Below are 25521 nucleotides of genomic sequence, written 5' to 3' on the forward strand. Positions count from 1 at the left end.
CCATGTGTTCAATAACTATGGTAGGTCCAAACGTGGCTGTGTTACCAAACTACTGCAACATTTTGTAGAAGAATGAAATAAAAAGTATTTTTTCAATGTCCACAACTTGTGCTGGGGTGCCCTTGAGCGTGAGGCTTCACTCAGAGCTGCTTGTGCAAGTGTTGGTCAGTTGTTGCATGTGTGAGTGTGCATCACCCTTTAGGCTACCGTAGACTCCCGCAGACAGCACGGAATGGTAAAAAAGAAACAAGGAATTGTAATGTCTACCTGACTCTCAGGGTGAGTAATAATGACCATAGGTGTCTGGTGCATAATCACAGATCATTAGAGAAATGTTTATTCAGTAGCTCCACAGTTTCATACTGCCTATATCTTTGTGCTTTCAAAGAAGGGAGATCTGTACGTCGCAGTAGTTTCTCCCAGTCGAGTCAGTGAGACACAGAGTCGAGCCGAAAGCTATGTTGAGAAATGGAAATCATTTCTATAAATATCATATTAACTCAAAGTTAAATGAAAACTTTCATGAATGTAGTTGCCATAAATGGCAACCTTGTTGGAAAACTCTTCAGTCAGAAGGACCTGGAGAAAACCTGTGTTCACTGGGTAAACACACTCAAACTGTAAAGATTAAACTGATGCTTTTAACACTGGATCGCGGGCAGTGTTCAAACGCACACATTCGACTGCTGTTTTAATGATTTGTGACATAAATTCTACACATAAACATGGAGATGGGAATGAAAAACCTTTTTAGGTATTTCAATTCCTTGTTAAATTTCACGAGATAGGGTGACAACAGGGCTACTTGCAAAGTGGCTGTTTGTGTGTATCGGTAGTATTCCCTCCCTGAGATGACAAAACCACACACACACAGCATGCAGTCACTTTGAATGGATGTGGCGTTTTCAATCAGCTCCAAAGTGAATCTCAACTCAGTGGCAATGTTGCCGCGTCCTCTCCTGCTACAACCGCAGGTTTCATTTCCAAATGAGAATTGATATTAGAATCGATAAAGAACTGAATTGTTAAGCAGAATCAATTCCCATCCCTTCTTGTAAAGTATGTTGGGCGACCGGTGATTAATACCGTAATGTTTGTATTAGATTAGAATTCTTACGTAAAATGCAGAAATAATTATATCCTCAGTTGTGCTCATCAGTCAGGACCTGCTCAGAGGACACAGTGCTTCTAGAGCCCGTCACGGACTCGTATGGTTTGTTTAAGAGCCAGACCCGTTTAATTGTAATAAATCTAAACCCGCTCATCTTTTCTTCCTTACTCCACTTGTTGGTAAACGTTATAGACGACAGTGAGCTACATACAGAGCGGTGTGAACAACCAAAACCTCCCTGCAGGATTCCTGTGTGCACAGACCTAAAGTGCATCAGTCGCTGTAATATCTTCATTAACTTTTTATTTTCTTGGCATTTCAGTTCAGTTGGAACGTTTGGGCTTTGGACATTATGTCTAAATCATTCCGAAATGTATTTTCAAGGCCGAGAATCTTCGTGTACTGTAGAGCGCAGTTCACCGCAGCCTCAGTGTCTCTGCCCTCTTACAGTGTGTGTTCCTCCTCACCATGCTCTCCTGACCACTCTCATACATATGCAGGTCACATTTTGTACCCCAATGCTCTCGCTCTCGCTCTCTCTCTCTCTCTCTCTCTCTCTCTCTCTGTCTGTCTGTCTGTCTGTCTGTCTGTCTGTTTGTCTGTCTGCATAGATTCCTAATTTATCTAACACTCCATTCATCTCTCAGTTCATCTTCTATACCTCCATCACCTCCACTTCTTTCTTTATGTTTCCTTATTTTGCTTCTTCTTACCATTTATTCTCCATAGTCCTGCTCCTGCCTGGTCCTCTGAGCCCCCCCCCCCCCCCCCCCCCATCCCCCCATCCCCCTGCCCCCACAACACTTGCATGCTGCGTCTCGTTGCTCGGTCTGTGTGGGATCGTGGAAAAACAAGTACATTTGTGAGAGATGAAAAACCAGTCTTCCAAACTTCGTCTCAGAGGAAATGACCTGACCCGCATTCTCTACTTTTTCTTTCCCTCTCTGCTGATTTATTCAAGCTACAAAGCTGCACTGTGTCAGTCTGGATTTCCTATTCGGCACAGGAAACATTCATGTACTCAACAGGCATTTTGTTTGAGGACAATTTGGTTTCACTTGATATTGTAAGATGGTTTCTGCTTTGTTTTACTGTGGTTTTTGCTCCAAAATCAGGATCTGTGGTGGCCTCGCTGTCTTTACTGGCAGATGCATGGATAAAGTCTAATTTTTTTAGTGTAATAATCAGTCAGTCCTTTCACCTCATATCGAGAGTATTCTGGCTTAAGTGGTAGTTTTATGTGTATACTTTCCCATTGTTTGGGCTTCTATGGGTTTCCTCACAGTTTCACCCTATATAAATCTTATTGCATTTGAGAAACTCAATGTGAACAGAAGCATTTAGAAAGAGAGATCCTAAAATGGCTAATATTCTATTCATCCGTCTGATGAAAGCCAAGCTACTTGCACTGATTTTATGTTAGAGCGTTTGTGGAAATGAAGAAAGCCCGTGGAGGAAACTCCAATCAAAGGCTGCTGCGGGCCTTTGTTAGCTGGAAGAGGCTCCAGCCACAAAGATCCTGCTCTGGATGAAGTGCATGTAGACGCGAGATGGAAGAATAGTAATGTGGCATTCAGGGACTGTCGCCTCTACCTATAAACTATAATATGGTTGTGTTCTTTGGTTTATTGATGCGACTGTGGAGCTGAACACTGGTCATCAGGTATGATTCCAAGATTATTTGACCTTGGTTAAGACGACATCTTCTCCCAAAATAATGAAACAAGTTTTTTAATGAGTATTATGCATGTTTCAATGCAGAATTCAAACAGCACAGAATGTGCAGCTTCCTTCCTGCAGAAATCTTCTTGTATTTATGGAGTTACTGAGTGTCTGAGCCGGAGCAATAAATATAAAGATGAGTGGGTGTAGTGTGTCATTTATTTACATTGTTTACTGGAGAATGAGCTTTTAGAACGGCTGCATAAATCAACCGTCCCACAGGCGATAACACATCAACGCATACTGTACGCAACACAAAGAAATCCAGGGACTGTTTGAGTCCAAGCTGATAGAAAAGGGTATGATGGGAGTTTTCTAAATCCTTCTCCTCTGTGTTTCCTCTTTAGGGTCTCCTCTCCTCATCAGGTGAAGCATTGTGAGCCGCCGGGGCCCCTCCCCCACCCACCACCTTCCCTCCCCTCCCCACCCCGTTCCCCCCCAAGAGACGTCACCCTCCGGACGACACTCCTCAACTCCCTCCTGGCCTCACCTGCCAAACCCCATCCGACAGCTGCCACTGGCCCTCCCTTTACCCCATGGTGGCCCCAAGGCCCACCCTCTCACTGCTGTTGGCTGTCCTGGCCTGCTCGGGGCCCGTGCGCCCCTCGCCCCCACTGCTGCTACGGCCCCGGGAGAGAGAGAGGGACTCGGGTGGTGTCAACATTGCCGTGGTCCACTCGGGCTCCTCCCTACTCCCGGAGACGGCGGTGGTGGGAGGTGCGGGGGTGGGCGAGCCGGGGCTGGGGCTTGGTCCCGGAAACGGTCCAGGAGGGGGAGGGGGAGGCGCCGGAGGGGCGGCGGGAGGAGGAGCCGCAGGTGGGGGAGGAGGAGGAGGAGGAAGGGGGGTGACGGATACAGCTTCATTGGCAGGAGTGGCTGCGATGGCCGCTTTTTCCTCCTCCTCGTCTTACCTGTCGCTGGCGGCGCTGGTGGGGGAGACGGTGATGACGCCCTCGGGTCAGGCCAACGTCATCTACCTGGCTGTGAACGAGAGCAGCCCGGGCACCCTGCTGCTGCAGCTGTGTGAGCTGCTGGCCACCACACCACTGCAGGTTGGTCTCACCACTCCAGAGGGGGTTGTCACAATGACAGATTTCTGCCTCAAAGTCGTTGTGGTGTCATGATGCCAACACTAAAACAGTGAAACGGATTGTACCTCACAATCTCTCAAAGTCTTCTGTAGTTTTATTCATCATGTGTTTAGTCTTTTACTTGGGATCTTTGGCATTTTTGGCCCAACTGGCGCATCATCCAACTTGGCTAATTTTCCAGAATATACATTTTTTTCTTAGGGTAGCTTACATTTTCCAAATTTGTCCTTCTGTATATATATATATTTATATATATATGTACTTCGATGACAATCTCACTCTTATACTGAAGAACCTCTCAAAGCTGAACATTAATTCACTTTAGTAAACTTCTTCACGTGAAGATGAAAAAAATAAAAATAAATTTAATCTCAATCAAATTCACTTTTCTTAATCAAGTTACATTTTTATGTACGCCATTGATTTTAATGAACTGTATACACTGCAGAAGAACTGATAACTTATTCTGTATCCCGGAAGGTTTCTGCACTACTTTGCTAAATTTAGTATAATTTGATATACAATGTACTACACACAGCAAGCTGTTTTCTACCCTAGTATCCCCAATAGTTTCTTTAACTCAATTATGTATAATGATATATTATGGACACTGTTAGGGAGTTGTTCTATGGTGTAAAAGTTCAAAATTTTCCCAGAGCCCTTTTGTGATGTTCTTTATTATATTGTATACATGGACATACAGCTGTTTTATCCTTTAAAAGCCTTATATTTTATTGCAATTATTTGATATTTACAGTTATTATCCCATATCAACTACAATAAAATATTCTTTACTTCAGGAGACTTGATTTTTTTCTTTTCTAGAATTTTTTTTTTTATGAACGAATATACAATATATACAACAATAAGACAGTGTTCTGAGTAGTCTATAATCCTTTCTCCATTTGCAGTTTCACTTGTGGGCATCATTTCGCATTACTAGGTTTACATGAAAGCCAGGAAATAGCAACTCCACAGGGCACCTGTAATGTGTTTTAGGGTGTTTTTTTTTTTGTTTTTTTTTTCCACCAACAGCTTAATGATAGCCCCCAGTACAGCATGTACAAAGTATTCTGCATCGCAGGCACTTGCATGATTGTAACAGTAACCTTTATTGAGAAGCAAATTGAAATTGCTCAGTAAATCAGCTCAATTGGGATAATGGTTGCAGGTTTTTGAAGACTCTTCCCTCAAAAAGCATTCACTTGGTTGCACAGTTACAGTTGGTGTGCACGGGGAATAAAAGGGAGACGCGCAAATCCCGTGTAATTTCAGACAGCTGCACATGTGGCCACTTGCCAAAAGTTGTGGGAGTGATTGTCATTGTCAGGAAGTGAGTGTGAGCTCTGCTTTTCCTCTTGTGTTTTGATTCATTCATGTTCGTTGGGCTGTGTGTTCATCTATTCACTCATTCATTCATAGTATGACTTGTGGATGGGAGCTGATCTGGGCTGCTTGTGATCACACAGACGGAGGTAAAAAGAAAACATGTTGCATGCTTTTCTGCTGATTTGTTTGCCATTTCTGAATCCATTTGTTCCATCCATTGCGAGCATGCAATGTTTATCCAGTCCAACATTTTCATGTCAAAGCATTGAGGGTCTTGTCTTCCATTAAGTATAATATTAACCCTTTTAAGTGCAATCTTATTCCCAGGTCCTGTCAGTTGTCCATTTGCATATCAAATGGTTCCCTGTGTGAATTGAGCTGTCAGCTGCACTTAGCTTCAATTTGCTCCCCAGAATCGCTCCAAGAAAACAAGCGCTAAGTCATCAAGTCAGCCTCAAATCAAGATTGCACCACCTCGGATCATAACATGGACTAATGGCGATTTCCAGCACTTTCATGCCTTCTTCCTAAATGTATTAGCGAGGTGACAGGTCTGTCTTCAGAGCTAATCACACACACACACACACACACACATAGCAGGTGGACAAAACTTCTCCAAAACTTGACTTTTTCTAATGCAGCGGCAGTTCAGCGTGAACACAACAGCTGTTAGTGAGCCGCGTCGGCGCTGAGGTGGCCCGTAAGCCGGGAGCTTATCTGTTGTTTCTGAGGTGTATTGCAGCTTTAAGCTGTGCGGGAACAACACACACACACACACACACTTCTCCTGACAGGATGCCAGTCCACTGCATGGGCTTAATGCTGATTTTATCTTCGAAACATTGATTGGCAAGCAGCAAATAGCAAAAAGTTGGTGTTTTTTTTTAAAAACCTCAAATGGCAGTTTCATGGCTTTATCAACTCTTTGAAAGGGTATACGTTTCATGTTGAATTTGAGCTTTTATCTTGAAATAATCTGAGGAGCATTTAAAGATTCTTGTTCTATAGTATGCTCATAAGTTCAGATGAAATTCATTCGTCTGTATATTTTGAGTAAGAATGAAACCGGCTGCAGCTTTAAGAAGTAAAGTCCTGCATGTAAACTTGATCTTTTGTCCCTTTCACGCTGTAAACAGTGTAACTTCTTCATCTTACGTCCAGGGTTTGGTGTTTGAGGAGGAGAGGCCGCCGCCTCCGAACCGCGCCCCTCTCGCCCCCATGCTGGAGTTCGTCTCCGCCCAGACTGGGGTTCCTGTGGTCGCAGTTGGGGGAGGGGCCAGCCTGGGACGAGAGCCGCAGGTAACGACGCCCTACTGGTTTTGCATCATAAATCTGAATCAGACGATAAAACCAAGACGGTTGGAAATCAGTGCATTAACTGCATCTTGACCTTTAGTAAACATTTTGATTTTGATCCTCTGGGATTGATTTATTATTGCTTTCATAGTTTGTGTTCATTTCTTGAAGTTTGACCAAACCTGTCAGGTTGCACTCTGCATACGGACTAATCTGATTCGGGCCAAACCCAATGCTATTACAAGGTGTGAGAGCATGCTGACGGCGTTGGGGTCGGGATGCAATCGGATCAGCCAGAACACATACAGAGGTGGTCAAGCTCCCACCGCGATGGGATCCCAGAAGGTGTAAATATAATCTGTACAGCGTGACCATATCCTGGCTGCTCCAGCGGGCCTCAAAGAAGCCACAGGCGTTTGCTGGAATATTTGCTCAGTTCTGGTAACGGTCGGTGGATCTATTGTTTAATTACTGTTTAGATATTCAGAATTTTCTGCAACAATCTAAAATGATTTAATATGATGAGAGACAGAGAATAAATGCAATCGTGTTACTTTTCTATTCAAATACTAACATTGCAGCTTGAAATGAAATGACATTCAGAAAAAGTGTTTTTAATGGAGATCAGTGTCATGATTTTGGCCACAAAAAGGAGAACAGACGGTTCTAACTTGCACTACGTAAGAAATACCAATGTTGTTGACAACCTTTGACATCACTGGAATCAGCAATCAAACCTCATAATCCTGTCATTTATTTTACAGAAAATGTTTTGCCTTTAGAGTGCTTTTTAAAAATAAAAGATAAAACATTTCAAATCCATCAAAATGCATATAATGAGTTAAAATCCTAGAAATGATTGATTGTTTGGTCAATTTGAGAAAGTTTGAGTTTGTTGAAGATATCTATGGAAAATATGAAGAAAAACAAAGATGTATGACGGTTTAATAGTTTTTTTTTTTATGTGTGTACCATTCTGGCCACAATGCAGACCGGAGGGATCAGAAATGCTTAGGGAGAGTATAAGCAACATATAACATTTCAAGACCATGGATTTCAACGAAAGTACCAAAGAGGCTTCATATGATCAGTGAGACCAAACCAGAGAAGGACGTCTTGTAAAACCCATAGAAAAGAAGCCAAAATGTAAAAGGAGTGATGCTGCAGGGTCATGTGATCGTTGTCTCGTGGGTTTCTTTTGCAGTGATTTGGTCCATTGTTCATGTAAAATTATCAATTAGAGGAGCTTTTTGAATCAGCATGAAACCTCCACCTGCCAGCAACAGGAATCAAGGTGAAGGTGTTCCAGGAAATGTTTTGCCTCATATATTTACCCCACGTCGCGCTCTCAGCACACCGACTGAGCTGGCACCAACATTTACATTCCAGGCTTTTGAGTTGACAAATTCTCCTGGCCTGCGAGTAATATGGATATAATTCTCTATATCTTGAACCCGAGTGCTGCCTGTCTGAGGAAATACAACCGAGCGCCTGAATAAGCTGTAATGTTTGTTCAGACTGAAGCCTCCTGCAGTATGCGTTTATTTGCTAAACGCCGAGTGTTCCGGAGAACGTGGCGGTCTGACCTCATCAGTGAGCCGCGGTGAAGACGAGGGGCAAAAAAAAAAAATATTAAAATGTTGTCAGAATTGCTCCAGTTCTGTCACGGCCGCTAAGCTCATCAGCGTCTGAACGGCTTCTCCTCGCCGGGTGGAGGAAATGTGCCGGGAATGTGAGGTGATTTTGTGCGCGCTTCATCAATAGCGCCGCGGTCCTGTGCAATTATGATCAAACATCAGCGAAGAGAAGAGGCGAGTCAGCGTTTGTTTTCGTGGCCAGGAACTATGAATCTGCTAATGACGGCGGCTGCTGTGTCACCTTGTCGCTGCGGCCCGTCGTCATGCGCTCATTACCGGACCGTGTCGTCTCTACAGTCAGTTAATCCGGTTCCACCGACGGATGCCGGCGATAAGTAGATCAAGCTAAGCAAGGTGGGCTAGCATGACAGGTGTGATATTTAATAAGCGGGCCAGTTTGTTCAAAGTGCATCATCTTGACAGTGTAACAAGGTTATTGTGATTTCTACACTAATGTAACATCGGCTCCGGTAACAGTTAATTTAACACAATCAGCTCGACTCTGAACTGTCAGCCTCCGCAAATGATTGAATATCAAAAGCAGCTTTGTTTTCAAGTGGGAGGCGAGGCTGCCGAGGTAAAGACATACTTTTACTCTTCATTACGTCCTCTTTGATTTCATCTTTCTAACACTGTGTGTGTCTGCCCTCGTGTCACTTCAGTGTATAAGTCATTTACATCCTAATGACTATTTATATACCCGAAGACCTGTTGGAGGTTACAGTTAATGTAATTATATTATATAAGAATGTTCTGTCTTACATACCAGTATAAAATGCAGTGATCGTATCTATTCTCTTTCGATCTTGAGATTTGCCGTCTGTTGAACATTGATGGCTCAAACTGACCCAAGGTGGCATGGTTTAAAAGATAAATATGAAGTTCAGTAATATTAGTGATTTTTTGACTACATTGGGGAAACTTTTTGTAAATTAGTTTTGAGCTCATTACTTAACAGCTTCACTTCAAAAAAATAAAAAATAAATAAAAAAGCTCAGTCTTGTCACTGACTTGCTGCTAATTCAACTAAAATACTTAAATTTGAATAACAATGTCCTTTTACACGGAAACGGCAGAAATGCTGAAAATGATGTAGTCTTCCTGTGCAGCCACTAGTGGGTGCTGTCGGTGGTTTTTGCAATGAGGCCACACACACATGCAGAGAACAATATGCTATGAACATTAACAATGGGAGAACGCAGACATTTGTATGGACAGACGACCAAGTTTGATTGTTATTACAGTAACTGTCACTATAAAAATGCTGTTTACAAAAAGTAGCATTTTTGAGTGGCAGAAACTCTTCGTAAAGGAATATACAACAGAGTGAGAAATTTTTGTAAAACAAAAGAAAAGCTTAACTCTTCCAAGCTGAGGTTTAGACAGATTTGCTTTGACTGTCTAATAAAAATAAACTCCAATCAATTCTTAATTTCCTCCGGGACGCTGAGTCATGCAAGCGTCCTCGTACGTGTTGACAATAAATCCAGCTTGTGTCCGTCGCTTCCTGACACACGACGTCAGTCCCTCGTGTCTCTGCCCAGCGCTCACAGGACAAAGGGGAGACTTCACTTTGGCTTCAGGCGGGTCACACGGATTAGATTTGTGCTTTGACTCAGCGTGGAAGTCCTGGCGCTCCACATGCTCCCTCCTCGCTCGCTCTCGGCCGAGTTGAGGAGAGCAGACGAGCTTACATCACGAATCAGGCCGCCGGTTTGATATCTGACCCAGTTCGGCTCGCCGCAACCCCAGGTGAGCCCCGCCGACGCGGGAGGGTGGGACCGCTCCCCCGAAGTTCCCCCTTTGATCATCGGCGCGCTCGCACAGATGCACAGCCTGGATGATTCATTTAAACGCATGCCCTCTGTCTCTTTGTTTAACGTCGACAAGGAAGTTAAGTAATTACTCTCAAAACACTCAGCAAATGTTTGGATATCACAAGTTCATCTCTCCTGCTCATTCATGTTCCTCCTGCAACATTCAAGGAACAAAAGGGGTTTATTTATTTTTTTAACTCTTTCCACCAAAGAAAAGGAATCTGGATCACAAAACATGTTTGACTTTTAAATTGAGGATAACAAAGCTCATAAAGTTCTATAAAGTTTAGCTGTCCATCCAAAACTTGCACTCTCGGTTGCATATTTGAAGTTTCATTACAACAATTCATAATTATTGACATATTGTGTTTTTTACTGATGGAGCTATTTTTATTGGATTCTTCCAGTTCACTGATTTGGACTGTTTTCAGCCTGATTTAAGCGGCAGTGGTTTCAAAATGGAAACTGAGAGCCTTTGGAGTGTTTTGTGTGTCCGTTTACATGACAATGGTGCTCAGAGCCGCTGGAATTGCAACCTTTTGAAAACTGCTCCCAAGGTGGAACTTTTTGAAATTGCTCTGACTCTGTCTCCATGGAAACAGTAAAAAACACATCTTATCTGAATGCTCTGGTTGTCCGATCCGAAATATTGGCAGTGTTATGTTGGCTGGAGATCACAATAGCTCCACAGGGTTTTTTGTTTTTTTTTACCTTTGCAAATAAATAAAATTAAGAGAAAAATATTAAATTATTTACACTTCAGGGAACCACTGCAGATGAGCTTTAGAGTGCTTCAGGTTACAGACTCTGGTTTTAGTTAGAACAAAGGTTTTTTTTTTTTGTCATCTGGTGATTGGCACATCTATTAGAGTAAATGTGATGGAAGCAGCGAGAGGACGGTGATTGTAGTTTCACAGTGAAATCCCTCTTGAAGAGATGAGGACTTTGACGGACCCTCGACATTCAGTCAATCCCGAGACCGAACTGAATGTGACTCTGATTATTCACCTCCAGTCCCTCCGTTGTACTATCACAGGAAATCCTGGTAGAAGTTACGTGTGTGGTCATTGTCATGGAAATGTCTGTTACACATCAGTTCATCAGAAGCGCCACACGGAGTTCTGTGTCTGATTTCTTTGTCTTGCTCCTCCCATTGTGTTTCTGTGACTTCAGTCCTTCTCAGTCTGATATCACTCCTGCTGTCGTCCTGTTTCTCTTCTCATTTCCCTTCGTGTTAATTCGGTCCGGACATCTTGTCCCTGCTGTCTGTTTATTTTGGATTCTTTTGTTTCTCCTCCTCGGTCTGTTGCTGAGATTTGTGCTTTAGATTTCCATCTTGTCTGAATGAAACTCTGATCCTTTACCTGCGACCCTGATTTGCATTCAAGGCGCAGCTCAGCGAAGGCACTATAAATGCAGACGCATTGAAACGAAATAAAACCTTTGGCTTCATGGAAAGCAATGCAAGACATGACGTTTTATGAATCATTTTTTGATATGCCTGCATTTGGTCCTGTTCTGGTGGCGGATAACACTTTCTCAAGGAACATGGTACAGTTCTCCAAATAATTTCTAGCTTCAGAACTAATTACTGTTTTATTATTACTACTGATGTTTCAGTTACTCATTGGCATGAGCACAGATGAAGGTGCTGTCTCTGCCATGATCACCAATCTGACTGTTACCTCTGGGTTTGGCATTGGTGTCTCTTTTACTATTCCAGTCTATTGAGCTGTTTACTGGAGGAGGAGCTCCTCATCCTCATTTAACCCCTCATTCACCATCAGCAGCCTTAGGCTCCGTTTACACGTAAATGTTTCCAACGAAAACACACTCTGGAAGAAAACATTGTTATTGTCCATTTACTGAGCATGTGCAGAACTATTTACTCCGGCTGTGGTGCGCGTTTGCAGTAGCAGCATTTCTGAAAAGTTGAATTTTTCCCAGTTTCCACGGAGACAGATCGTTTTTAGAAAGTTCCACCTTGGGTGCCTTTTTAAGAAAATTGTGTTTTCAGTGACTCCGAGCGCCGCTGTCGTATAAACAGACTCTCAAAATGCAATGATGCTTTTCCGTTTTTACTTTCACGTATAAACAGAATATTAAATGTCCACTTTTTGTTGTTGTTTACGAAGCATAGTATTGAGATTATAGAGAATCGTCCCCAAATTAAACTCAAAGGACTCAGTCACAGCCGGAGCCACACAGACCTGACAGCTCACAGAGCTGTGAACACTTGATTTAGACAGTCGCTGAGTTACTTCACTGCTAAATCACTGTTTACTGGCAGAAACTAGTGAATTGACCAACTGCCCGGTTATTGTAGAGTGATTTCAGTCCTTTGCAGAACACAGCATAGATAATACAGCTCCTCTTTCACACTGATATGCAGTTTCACCTCTTTTCAGTTTCTTTAACACAGGTCTAAACGGAACTACATCCTAATGACAACAAGCTTTCTACTTTCAGCATCTTTGACAAATGATGTACTACTACTACAAACATTTACTTTAAAAAATATAAAATGATGATTCTGTGTATGTTGTGCATGTTTTATAGTGTCTAAATCCATGCCACCTGATGGACAAATGTTAATAAAAGCTGGGACACTTATGACTCTGAATAAATTACAATCTGACTATAATGATGCGGCTCATTAAAAAAAACAAGTGAATATCAGTTGTTTTACTTTCTCTTTGGCATGGGATTGAATACGAATTATGTCGTTGGCAATCTTGAACGTTGATGTTCACATTCACACACATGTTAACATTACCGTTCCTCCCAGACACTCACCTGTTTGCTGGATCCTCTGCTTGCCCCCCAGGAGAGCGGCTCCATCTACCTCCAGTTCACCTGCTCCACCTCGCTGCAGCTCGAGGTGATCTTCGAAGTACTTGAAGAATACGACTGGACCTCTTTCTCTGTAGTCACCACCCGTCACCACGGCTACGAGGACTTCCTGGCGATGGTCGAGGGCATGACGGACGGCTCTTTTATTGGCTGGGAGAAGAAGAGCGTGGTGATCCTGAACGTGACGGACGATCCCGGCGGGGCGCGGACCAAACGGATGCTCAAAGACAACGAAGCCCAGGTGAGGGGTCAGAAATGTAAATGTCAGTTTTGATTGTTCGAGGGTTGAAATGTTTAATCCAATGTCAAGTAAAAGTACAAAGTTCAATCTGAGTTTCTTCTGCCGGAGTCAACCAGCTTCATTTCAGCTCCTGGCTCAGATAACAGAAACTGTAAAGGCTCCACGAGCCTTCATAAACCAGGGCGAAGAGCGTCTGTGTGTCTTTTTATTTTCAGCCATGAAGTAAGAGTTAAGACTTCATGCAAAAAAACTATTCTAAAAGACATAATTGTACAAATATACAGTAACTTCTGATGCACGCAATCAAAGAAATAGAAAACTGAATAAATGCCTTCCTGTGGGCTGTAGCAGTAGAACTTGCAATTTGATTTTAGTTGTTTTCTAAAAGTCTAATGGCAACGTCGTGGGATGCGTGTGATTGCTGTGCTCTCAGTGGATTTGCACCTTTAGTTACGATATGACGGTTAAAAGCTCCTCCGGCTCTTTCGGGGGGTTTGAACCCAGGGAGGTCTGGTGTCAGGAAGGCTGAAGCAATGCAGCTACAGCATCAACAATAACGACTCACCGTGGAAGCTCATTAGGCTTGTTTGAGGACCAGCGATTAATTTATATTCACACACACACACACGCCACACACACTATCTTGCAGGCCTGGGAGCTTTGTAGTGTAACGGCAACATTTATCTGTTGTCTCTGTGGTCTTCTGTTCTTTTTTGCAGCGGTTGAGTGTTCAGTTTTTTTGTTAAGTGACACTTCAGCGGGGCTTCACTTGCCCACTTGTGCCTTTTGATTGGAGGATTTTCAGCACAAGCTTCGTTTACCACAAATGTGACAACATGAAATCAGCACGTACAGCTCGGTATTCATCAAACGTACAAGAGGAAAGCCCTCCGAAGAACTTGTGGAGAAAAAGATGGTATTTGTGTGACGCTCAACTGATTCAATTGGGTGCTACAAGCGAGCTTCATTCCCTATCCCGAAATCTACTTAATAAGCAGCACACGCCTTTTAATATATGTTTAGCAATTTAGGAGAAACTATCCTCTGTCCACCCCCAAAATCCACCTTAGCAGAGTTCACCAGCCTTAATAGGGAGATAAACAGTATGAAAAAGCCAAACTGGTCACCAGTCCATCTCAGGGCTACCATGAAAAAACTAACAAAAACGTAGACATTTGCCTTAATCTAACCCTGACCTTAGTGTGACATTAAAACGGCTTTCAAAAACTTAAAATGGTTCCCAGAGGAACCCCACGTTTTGTACTCGCAGTGGATGAATGCCTATACAACATCTGCCCCTTTGGTGGCGCTATCGCCTGAAACGAACGCTGACCAAAGAGGAAGAAAAGCATGACAAAGTACAAAGTGGAGTAGTGAGGAAGAAGTAGTGAGAAAGGCGTTGATTGATGTCTGTTCTGAAGACTATATTGCACAGTTGTTTGTGGCTACCCGTTAGCCACAAGCTAACTAGCCGTGCCACCACAGCGTCCCCAAACCAGCAGCTGTTGTAATTGTGTGACATTTTTTAAAAGTGAATGTAAACATCACCCCAACCAAATGAAGGTGTGAAAATCCCCCCCCCCCAAGTGAACCGAGTCCCAGACTATTCGTGATTATGTTCTTGTTTGGGTATAATTCGGATCACGGCGGGCTGAGTTCGGAACTAAAACAAATGAAACCCCTTCCTGCTCAAGATTGTCACATTCAGACTTTTACGAGAGCATCCTGATAGATTATCTTTTCAATTTAGAGGTGAAAAAGACAAAAAATATAAAATAGCACCAGTAAGTTAGATGAGTGTTTGTTTGTGAGCATATTTTGTTTGTCCCTGTGTCTCTGGCAACACGGTGAGACACATCTTCCTCAGGAGTTCAAGGTCTCTCTGCTTTTGTAACATGATGCTTGATCTTTTTTTTTTTTTTCTTTTTGGAAGCATTTTCCTTCAGTATCATATTCTTTATCTAAATATGATAAAATAACCAGGGTCTCAGGTGGCAGTCTCCAAAGTGCAGCCTGAAGCAGATTTGAGAAATTAGACGTTACACTGATCCATTGCTCGGAAACTTTTTCCAACCTTTAACGGCATAAAGGTCACAAATGAAGAGACGACTGTTCAACATAAAAGCTGCAGAGAATGAACATATTCCAGAGGAAATGGACGGTACAAAGCAGAGGAGACGTCTTCTAAGGTGACCTTCACTGCGGTCCAACACATCAGATAAGACGAAGGCGTTTTAGGGCACCACTGGACCTATTTCCTTTTTCAGCCTTTGTGATGGAGCCGTATATTCTCACTCCTCCTTTCACACGAGAGCTATTTTGTCTGTATTCATCCTCTACTCTCATCTTTTTTTTTTTTTTTTCTTTTTTACCATTGTCAGCTTAAATGACCTTTTGTCAAAATGAAAAATAATAAGCGGGGAATGAGGTGATCTGAACTAAAGACACCCGAGTGAAAACGATGTAAAATAACTAAAGTGATATGAAATGAATGAGCTCCATACATACACATGTCCATGTTTCAATTTAGATCATTCTTCATTGTTCTTTTGTTTGAGAAGATTAGACAGAACATACTGGGATTCAGACACAGGAACCAGTGAAGCATATCGAGATTCATGTCAGCAGCTTTGAAAGTTAATACATTCAAAGAGAACATTTTTACTGCCAGTGACATTTGTATTTATTACACAAAGTTGGGAGGGAAAGTGACATTTACTGACAGTTTTATGTGCCCCTGCCTGCCACTGATATTCACTTTGATCTCCCACATTTTTGCCTCTTGATTGATCCTGACGGTATTTAAAAGCTTAATGTGCACCATACGTCAGAATAATCACATCCGAGAACAGAACAGATCCACGTCTACTCACTGTCGACATTACTGTACATCTCCTCTGGAAGACGCCCAGTCTACAAGAAAAGTCACTTTTCTATTGGTCGTGAGTAAAAGTGAGAATCAAGCCATGTTTTAGTCATTATTGTTCTCTTTGATATATTGTTATCACAGCTTGACGTGGATGTGCAGCGTGAAACTATGATTGTGGCAAAACACCTTTTTCGAGAAGAACGTCGTTAAAATGTAATTAAAACAAACTAACTTTACACGACTTGACAGAACAAGTGTGACAGCTGCAGGATGTGAAGCTCGCACATATCAGAATGCATCAATCCCAAGCGTTCCATTAACATCCAATTATAACCATAAATATGTAATAGGAAATTGAGCAAAAGTGGTTAATAAAGTATTTGTCTTTAGTGTACTCGCCATTGTTTAATGTTTGTTCTCTACACACGCGTGTGTGTGTGTGGTTTCATTACATAAGCAAACAACAGCATCCGCACATCGAGACACATAACTTCAGCTTTTAACCGATTGTCACGTGGTACTTTCAAGTCATTTTACAGACCAGTGTTACCCTTCATTTCCAAGCAGCTGCTGGGGCCTCTGAACCAGCGTCCAGGTCCACACCATCACCACCGCATCAGGCAGTGATGCATAGGGCAAGGCTTTCGGATCATATCCAAGGATGTGTTGTTGTTATAATTTATTTTTTTCCACTGAAATGTTGCCCTCTGGGTACTCTGCAGTCCCAGGGTCAGAATCATCCATCAATACTTTGTATTTTCAACAGCAGTGCTTGAATACACGTCCTTGGACAGAGAAGCTTATTTTCCTGTGTTTATTTTTTCTTTTTTGAGAGCTTGCATGCTTTCAAAGCAGATTTGGTGTGTATGTGTGATTTGAATTACTTTCTGCCACAACCTTTTTGGACTCTTCGTGAATTCTTGTGTCGATTATCATAAAGATAGTCACAATGTGCTCCAGTCTGCTATGTATCAGTAAAGATCACATGATGCTCTTCAACTACAAAAACCATATACTTGTTTGAACCAGAGTCCAGCTTCCTCCCACAAATCCAAAGACTAGTTATGCCCGGATGTATGCACGGATTATTGTCAGCCTGAATCAATTATTCCGAATTAAGTGATCAGGCAATGTATGTAGGTAATATAGGTGTTTAATATATGTTTTATTTTCCTAAATATCAAAAGCATCAAAACAGGGGCCAAAACCTGGATTTTCGTGGTTTTAATCACAAAATACCTGGACTTCACCTTCAAAGCAAGCATGCAGCAGTAACACACATGCTTTCAAAAATCTATCACATCGTTTCAATTGGCCTGGGTCAGTGTAATCAAATAGTACCGTTTACATGACACCATTTAAATCAGATCATTTCGTTGGTGTGTAATCTAATTGCTTACTGCATCTTTTATATAGACGCTTCAACACAACCAATGTGTGAAGTAAAGAAGTGAAAAGCCAGGGCGGTTTAACAGGTTTTCACTGTTTTTTGCCAACAAATTTAGTGAAGTTCAACCCTCATTGTGCCCCTCACACTGCTTTCTACATTATTCTGCTCCATGTCTCTTACCTGGGCCCTGTTTGTATTCTGGTTGTGTGGTTGTATTCCAGCGTTTGCATAATCCCCCCATGTTGCTCCATCCTTTGATGGAAAACCAAAGGCTACAGCCTGCTAATGCATCCACACTGGAATTATAGTGCAGGCTTTGCACTGAATGGTGTTTGTGGATACAAGCGCTGCATTGTGAGCATGTGCTGATATCTTTTCTTCATGTACACACACACACACACACACACACACACAAACACACGGACTCTGTGTCATTGATTGAACAGGCCTTCACCTGTTCTGTGATATATGGATAATTCACAAAGAAGGAATTTCTTCTTCTGCATCCTGTTTTATTCCTCTGCTTCACTCACCTCCTTGCCTCTCCCTTCAAACAGTACCATGTCTCATAGGCAGAGTATCTGGATGTGAACAATCTGTATTTCATTTACACCTGGAATTGAAATGAACTCCCTTTGTCCCGAAAGAATTCCTGTGCCCCTCTGAAAACATAAAGATTCCTTTCGGACATGACGAGCCTGTGCCGTGGCTAAAGCAAAATTATTAATCTTGCATGTTTTTTTTATTTATTTTTTGTTTTTTAATGCATGATCTTTGAAGCACCAGTGAAGCTGGAGTTCTGCGTTTGCCATTTAGTTTGCTTCAAAGGCCGCCCTCGCCAATTAGCATACGGCAGGCAACAGCTGATGATTTGTATCTGTGTGTTGTGACTGGGAGGGTCGACAGCGAGCGTGCTGCTTTCTCTCCGCATGCTTGAATCACTTCGGTTTATCATTACAGCAGAACAAATGCGTGACAGACCAAGCAGTGCACCGACAAAGAACCTGAGCAATCCCAAATATTACAATGTCATTTGGCAATCAAGTGTAAGAATTTCAATCTGACCACGTCTGACCAGCCGTTTCAGTGATTTACAGCGTAGTTTATACGACCTTCGTCAGCAGCACTTCTAAATGCCAACTGAGTTTTGACCATGTTTGACTTAATCATGCATGGAAAAGGGTGTTTTCTTGAGTTCAACTTTAATCAAGAACAATTAAATGGACTTTGAGCTCGACTACACAATCAATACTATATTTTGGCACTGAACGACATTTGAGCGCTACAAACACATTTCTGTCAGAATCGAGTTCAATACGAAACGTGCTTTTAAAAGTTGGCCTTGGGTTACTGATCAAGGCTCAAAATGGAGGAAAACATTGAAATATTAACTTTTCTGTTCTTCCTAACTCATCGCTGTAGCTGTATCTTCCGGACCACGTTAAGTTATTTTTCCAATTTAGTCAATGTGAAGCATGAAGTTTCACTTAAAGATACAAAATGTGATTAATAACAAAATCAAAAAAAAAACATAAATCTTTTGAGATAGTGTTGAAAAATGTGTTAACGCTTCTCCTCTCATTCCTCCAGCAAACAATGTACAATTTCAATATGACAGAGTTGAGCATTATAACCAGGTCAAACTGAAGTCTGATGGTAAAATCAGCTTCTTTTAAACTGCCAATTATGTCCACCAGCTGGATCTTAACTGTGTGCCAGTTGGCACAAGGCTTGTGGTGTCCGTCCATCCGTCCATCATCGCAACCCACTTTATCAAAACTAATGTTGGGGTGAGCTGGAACGGATCCAAACCGACGTCGGCCAAAAACCAGAGTACTCTCTTTACAGATCGCCTGTCAATCACAGGGCTGACACAGAGACAGACCGTCCCTCACATATTCACGTTACTCCAATTAACATGAAAAAATAAACCTGTTTCATATAGTGTGACTTCACGATGCATCCTGAGTGAGTTGGACCGATGAAATAAACCTCTAAATCTAATTTGTCTTCGTATACATTTTGGAAAAGTCGATATTTTTTCATATCTGAACAATTAGTACCAAACTTCACTTTGATCTCAAAAGAAAACCAAATTTAACAATAGAAAATAGTTTGAAATGTCCAAATTAACGGTTTCATTTTGCAGCCGTTTGCATGCTTGTTTTCTGACAGCGTGGCTTCGAGGCTAATGCTCGTTTTTATAGTAGTGTCACAGGCACGTTGTGTTGCTGTGTTCAAAATTCAATGCCTTCTTTGGAATCTTTACCATTTCCTTGGTGGTGTGGCAGACTGGATCACAGCCTATTGAGGCCCGGGGGCCTCATGTTTGACATCCCAGAAGATAGATTGTGGGCTTCAGCTTCCTCCTACAATCCAAAGCCTGATGGGTTAAATATTGACTTTAAATATGCTGTAGTACTTGTCTGAAGAGATGATGGACAAGATATTACGGAGCTGATGAATAAATGAGACACGGCACTCTTCCTGCTACTCCACATTCAGAATCAGTCCAAAGTCTTTCTGTGTGGACTTTACATATCATTAAAAGACCTGCATGTGGGTGTGTGTCTCTGTTGACATGAGCACAGTATCTCCTTCCCCTTCATCCAGCATTAACATGAATGAACGCTTTAATCACAAACCTCATTAAGATAAATCAGGTCTTGATGATGGATTGATAGCTGCTGATCGGTGCTGTTCTTTTATGCCTTAGCTCATCTCATTATGAACTTTTCTTTTTGTTTTGTTTTTGACCATGACTTTGACTGTGTAGTTGAGGTGGAGAGTTAATGTTTTTAATTGCTTTAGTCAAAGAACCACTGCAAGTAAAATAGGAAAACATTGATCCAAGATGCTTTCTGATGCGAGTTGTACGTAACAAGGATTCAATCTGAAGCGTTCCCTCTCAAATATAATGAAACATTCAATCTGAGACCAGTTTTTAACTCATTGATGTTTTGTGTTTGAGGATATTCTGGAAAGATGTTGAAACAGTTAAACTCTGCCACGGTAACGTATGAAGACCCACAGGGATCTCAATGGAATGTTTTCTTCCAAAATGAGGTGTCTACAATTTGAAAAATGAGACACTGGCTCTCACAAAGTGATTGATGGCACAAAAATTATAACAAATTACGAGTCTTTCTGAAGGCTGGCAGGAATAAGTGGAACTCAACTCTGTCTCCCACGGATCAGGAGGAGGGGGGAACGTTTCTTCGCAGACATGTGGAGTGACAAACTTCAAGCCCGAGGAACGCCATATGCAAAGAGGTTTAAATATACACTGACTGCTCGGGGGACGTGATTGACGGGGACCGAGAGTCACTGTGGACCTCATGCAGGCCTCCATCCCATCCGTTGTCAGCTGAGTGGGCGGGACCCACGTCATCCCGCCGTCCTCTTTGACGTGAATAACAGCAGTGCATGTGCAGCATGTGACAGTGTCCCCCACGCCACATGCCCGCTGCCATCGCTGCGCTTTAGCCAAGCGTCTCCGGTTGGACCGACTTCGGTTTTAGAACCTCGTCGATTGTCTCGCAAAAACTGCGGCGCGAATTCTCCCCGAGTGCTTCCTCTGAGTAATCAGCTGAAGCACCCTCGGCTTCGCACGCACGCCAAGTCCCCGCACTCCTCCACTTTTTTTACTCTCGCTTTGTCTTTTTAATCTCGCTCTCCCCTCCCATTAAATTCGCTGTCTTTAATAATGTATGAAGAGGAATTGCAAGCAGACCGAGAGGCGTTATTTTTCAAGTGCAGCCCACTCCGATGAAAAACACATCGAGAGGCACTAACGAATAAGTGCAACAAGTATATTGGTGTGTAAATGATTATAATCCACAATTTGAAAGGAAACATAAAGTATCGATCCGAGCGGCAAGAAACGGGGAGGATGAAATTCTAACTGCATCCATCTGTTCTTCATCCTTCTTCATGCCTCCTGTTTGTCTTTCTCCTTCCTCCTTTATATTCCCTTTAATCCTCCTCCTCCTCCTCTTCCTCACACCGCTTCCTGCATTAATCCACTGCTCTCGTCGTCCTGCAGGTCCGGCTGCTGTACTGCTCCCTGGAGGAGGCCGAGCTGGTTTTCCGGGCGGCCTGGGCGGCGGGTCAGGCCGGGCCCAGTCACATGTGGTTCGCAGTGGGACCGGCTCTGTCTGGACTGGGTCTGGAGGGGCTGCCAAAGGCCCTGTTCGCTATTCGACCCCAGGGCTGGAGGGACGAGCCACGCAGGTACGAAGACATTGAACAGTCTCACAGATTTCATGGGTTCATTCAACGGTTGACACTCAGGAGACGCGAGAGCAGACGAGAGATGAACACTTCATTTGAGGATAATGAATGTTTTTACACGATGCTGAAATACATTACAGTAAAGTCTAACATAGTCAGTCGGCTCCCAACAGACGACCGTTTCTTTTTCTTTCTTTTTTCTTTTTTCTTTCAGAAGAACAATGTATTCAGCGGTATTAAGGACTTCTGGTAATTCTTACAAAACAAACACATTTCTCTGGTTTTGACTTAACCTTCAGATCAGTCCCCTCCATAGTTCCACTGATCTGCAGACAGGACAATGGATCAAACCATAGTGAAGCCAATTTGGGTTTGTATCTTTTGAAGTGTTCAACCTTTATTATTACATCATTTTAAAATGATTAAGTAGACACTCCAGCAGAGCTATTCTATCCAGCTTAAAGTCTTGTGTTTTTATGTAGAAGCAAGAAAAACAAAACTCTTTTTGAAGTTTATAAGAAATGCGATCCTTGCAAGAACAGTGTTACTTGAACAAAGCAAATATCAATTTCAGGAATGATTCTTTTACGAAAAGATTGATATTCACACCTTTTTAGATTTACCGAACCATGTTTGTTCTTTTAATCACAGAAGAAAGTGAAGGTACTTTTTTACAGAACCGGCCACCTTGTTTCTTCCACTAGCTGCAATAATGTGAACCACAGCGATACAAAAGCTCCACACTGTCCCAGTTGAAATCACCATCAGCCGCTGGGATGTACAGTATGTCAGCAGAATCAGTCATGAGTGCAGCTTTTTCATTTCCAACAACATCAGACAGCAATTTCTCTGACATCTGAGAACATAAGAATCTTCTTGAGTTTTCCTCAGAATAAATATAAATAACTATTTTATTTTATTTCATTTACCTTCTCTAATCACATCAGGCTTTTAAAAAACTATCTTCGGATTATAATGATAATCCTTCGTATCAGACATCAATTAAATGCACTTTCAGTTCCCGTTTTTTAAATTTAAAAGGAAATGCCTGAAAGGCATCACGGATCAAAACAGATGTCTGGGTTTCATTGTGCAGTTTAAAGTATATTGGTAAAAAGTTGTTGAATGCCAGCTACATGTTATTAAAGAGGTCATCATCTATCAAACAGTCAGTCCACTACATTAACATTGGTTTTATACTTCACGGTTTGCAAAGCAAAACCCAAAAACATCCATTTAACAAGATGGAAAGTCATTTACCAGCAGCATCTTTTTCCTGTTTACACACGTTTAACTGTGCTCATCAGGAGCAGTTTTTTCCCAGATGCATCACATTAGTTTTAGCTCCACCTAGTGCCTCATTTGCATGTGTTTAAGACCGTGAAGGTGCAACCTCCTATTACCAGTTGTTGATTCAAAGACATGGAATTTGATGCCGTTATCATGTTAATCTATTCAGAGATGAAGTGCGAGTTGGGAGCAGCTGTACGATTTGTCCTGGAAGTTTAAACCTCAAGGTTCACCTTTGTGCTTGCACAACACGTGTCCCATAACCCGAACCCCATCGGGAAGAGCTTACAAACAGGAAGGGAATGTCTGTGCTCAGTAATTCTCTGTGTGAGGTTTGTTTTAATTGTTGTATTACCACGATGAATGATTCCAGGCAGCTCAAGCAAAGGAAACAAAATGACATATTGGTTGGAAGTTCCCCAGTTTTTGGTTGGCAGACAGGAGAGGGACTGACTGATTCTCATAAAAGCTGTTTAAGCTTCCTCGAAGATGCTCAGGAAAAAGGCTCCAAGCAGTGCTTGTTTGTAGAAATGCTGCAGATATTCAGACTGTCAACATGTTGCTTTTCATAATAAGATATACCTGAAGAAACTCTGCTTACTTCAAACACAGAACAATAAAAAAACATTTCAGTCGCAGTCTTCAAAGTAATCCAAGGAGCCCTGGAACAAGTTAAGAAATGGCCAATATCATAATTTTAGCCAATTTGGATGTAATAAAAGACAATAACTTACCAATAATGTCATAGAACTTCTTTACTACCATAATTGAGAGAGAGTACTTCATTCTACAATATGTATCCTCCATGAATGAATATGACGACTTTTTTCCACAACAACACAGGTTGGTTCGCTGAAATGGGCGTTTATCGCTCAGCTCCCGTCTCACCCTGTGAAAACTGTTCAGAAATGTACAGAAACCTGCGGGAACAGGACAATAGAAGATCACGCTCTGCAATGGAAATATACGGAAAACACACTTACCATCTAGTCCTTATGACAATCTGTTTAACGACGGTACCTTTGATTACATTACAATCACAAACTGCTCCATTACTGTCAATGAATGAATGAAACTGGCTTAGTGTTGTGTGTCCCGCACAACAATCCAATCAATTTCTCATGAGATATGAAAATTCTTGAGATTGTACATGTCAAATATTTTTACTATCTATCAATTACATCAAGTTTCATTTCTTTGAACAAATAAATTATTAAATTGATTATTAAAATGCAACATTTTGAATAACTCTGCCTCTGGAGATCTGGAAAAATCACCTATTTACAGTAAATGCAGTCCTGTTTATGTGTTATTGCAATATTGGCTGTACTTATTACTTTGTAAAAGTATATTTAGACCCTACTTATTCATATAATAACTTATTAAGTTTTTTGGCAAAAATGTATTGGTATAATTTGTCATATATCCTAAGTTATGTCATCATTGGCTTTTTACCTTTAAAACAGCCAAAATTATACCATTATTGGCTGTTAGAAGCCCTCTCTAGAATGTGTCGTATGGTTTCTCAGTCTAATTTTGACCAATGTCAGATCAGGCTAAACCTGGCACGCCCCAAAAGGGCCTGGACCGAAGTTCAGAACCGTTTCCTTAAGGCGAGTACTCGCTGTGCAACTCGCCCCAATGTCTTTGGATAAAATCACCACAACCACAAACAGCCCGTGATGATTTTCTGACATCGCGAGAGATGTACTGGCCTCCGTCCCGCTGACAATAACAACAACAAATGGAAACTCAACAGAGAAGTGGACGTCGATCATCGATCAAACTCCAGCAGCGCAACACATCAGTAGTTAGCAGAATCCCAATGTGGTAAAATGCTGGATCACGTTCACATTCTCCGTTTTAATCCCAAACCTTGTTTTTTTTTTCTTGCAGATAAATACCAAAACTACAGTTTGATTCTTTTAACATTATTTGCTTCCTGAATGCACCAGCGGCATACGCAGATGATATGTTGCTATTTTGTGCTGCGGTACATTACATTAGTGGACATTGTGCATTAAAATTCCTTAAGTTTTACATTATGATCACCTGCAATAGCTTTCAACTTATTTTGTTGTTTGTTTTAGTTGTAGAAACTTCATGTGTTTTTTTGTTGTTTTGTTTTATTTTATTTTTACTCATATTAAGTGAATTCTGCAATGCTGAGTCTTGAGCTGCTGGGACCCAACCTTGTGATTTTAAAAATTCATGAGGATCCGTAAGCAAATAAACCTTCTCTTCTTCTGTTTTTTTCCCCTCCCTTATGCAGCAACATGTACACTGTGCAGTTTCAGGACCACCTGCTCTGTTTATGATGGAGCCTCTGCTGGGATGGCCTGATTCCACTGCAGGGGTCATTAAATTTGCATCTAATCTCATCTAAATAAACTGACCAAATGAATCCAGGCGGGAATACGATCATTCATTGATCTTCAGCCCTTTTGGGAAGCGAGGTGCAGGAGGAACACAGTTACTAAATAACCAGCAACAACTGTTCTGCAGCAAAGTGGAATGTTTGATCAGCAAATGGGAGTTTAATGTCACTGGAACAGCAAAATGGAGTTAACCCTTTTGACACAGAAAGAAAGATGGACCTGATTTAATTTGCTTTGACAAATGAGAATGTGCAGAAAACATTC

The 25521-nt window shown here is 41.8% G+C and overlaps 1 protein-coding gene across 1 annotated transcript in view; it reads left to right on the plus strand.

Annotated features, from left to right (window-relative positions):
* Positions 1–3369: 3369 nt before the first annotated feature.
* LOC308122936 (glutamate receptor ionotropic, NMDA 2D-like) overlaps positions 3370–25521 on the plus strand; it is a gene marked incomplete at both ends in the record, with an annotated part of 129495 nt that continues 107343 nt past the window's right edge. Inside the window, 4 exons of the mRNA XM_080485119.1 lie at positions 3370–3885; positions 6415–6552; positions 12831–13097; positions 21402–21589. Coding sequence (XP_080341245.1) covers positions 3370–3885; positions 6415–6552; positions 12831–13097; positions 21402–21589 — 1109 coding nt within the window. The remainder of the gene's footprint in view (positions 3886–6414; positions 6553–12830; positions 13098–21401; positions 21590–25521) is intronic.

Source organism: Lipophrys pholis (assembly GCF_963383615.2).
Source record: "Lipophrys pholis genome assembly, chromosome: 17".
In the NCBI taxonomy this organism is placed as follows: domain Eukaryota; kingdom Metazoa; phylum Chordata; class Actinopteri; order Blenniiformes; family Blenniidae; genus Lipophrys; species Lipophrys pholis.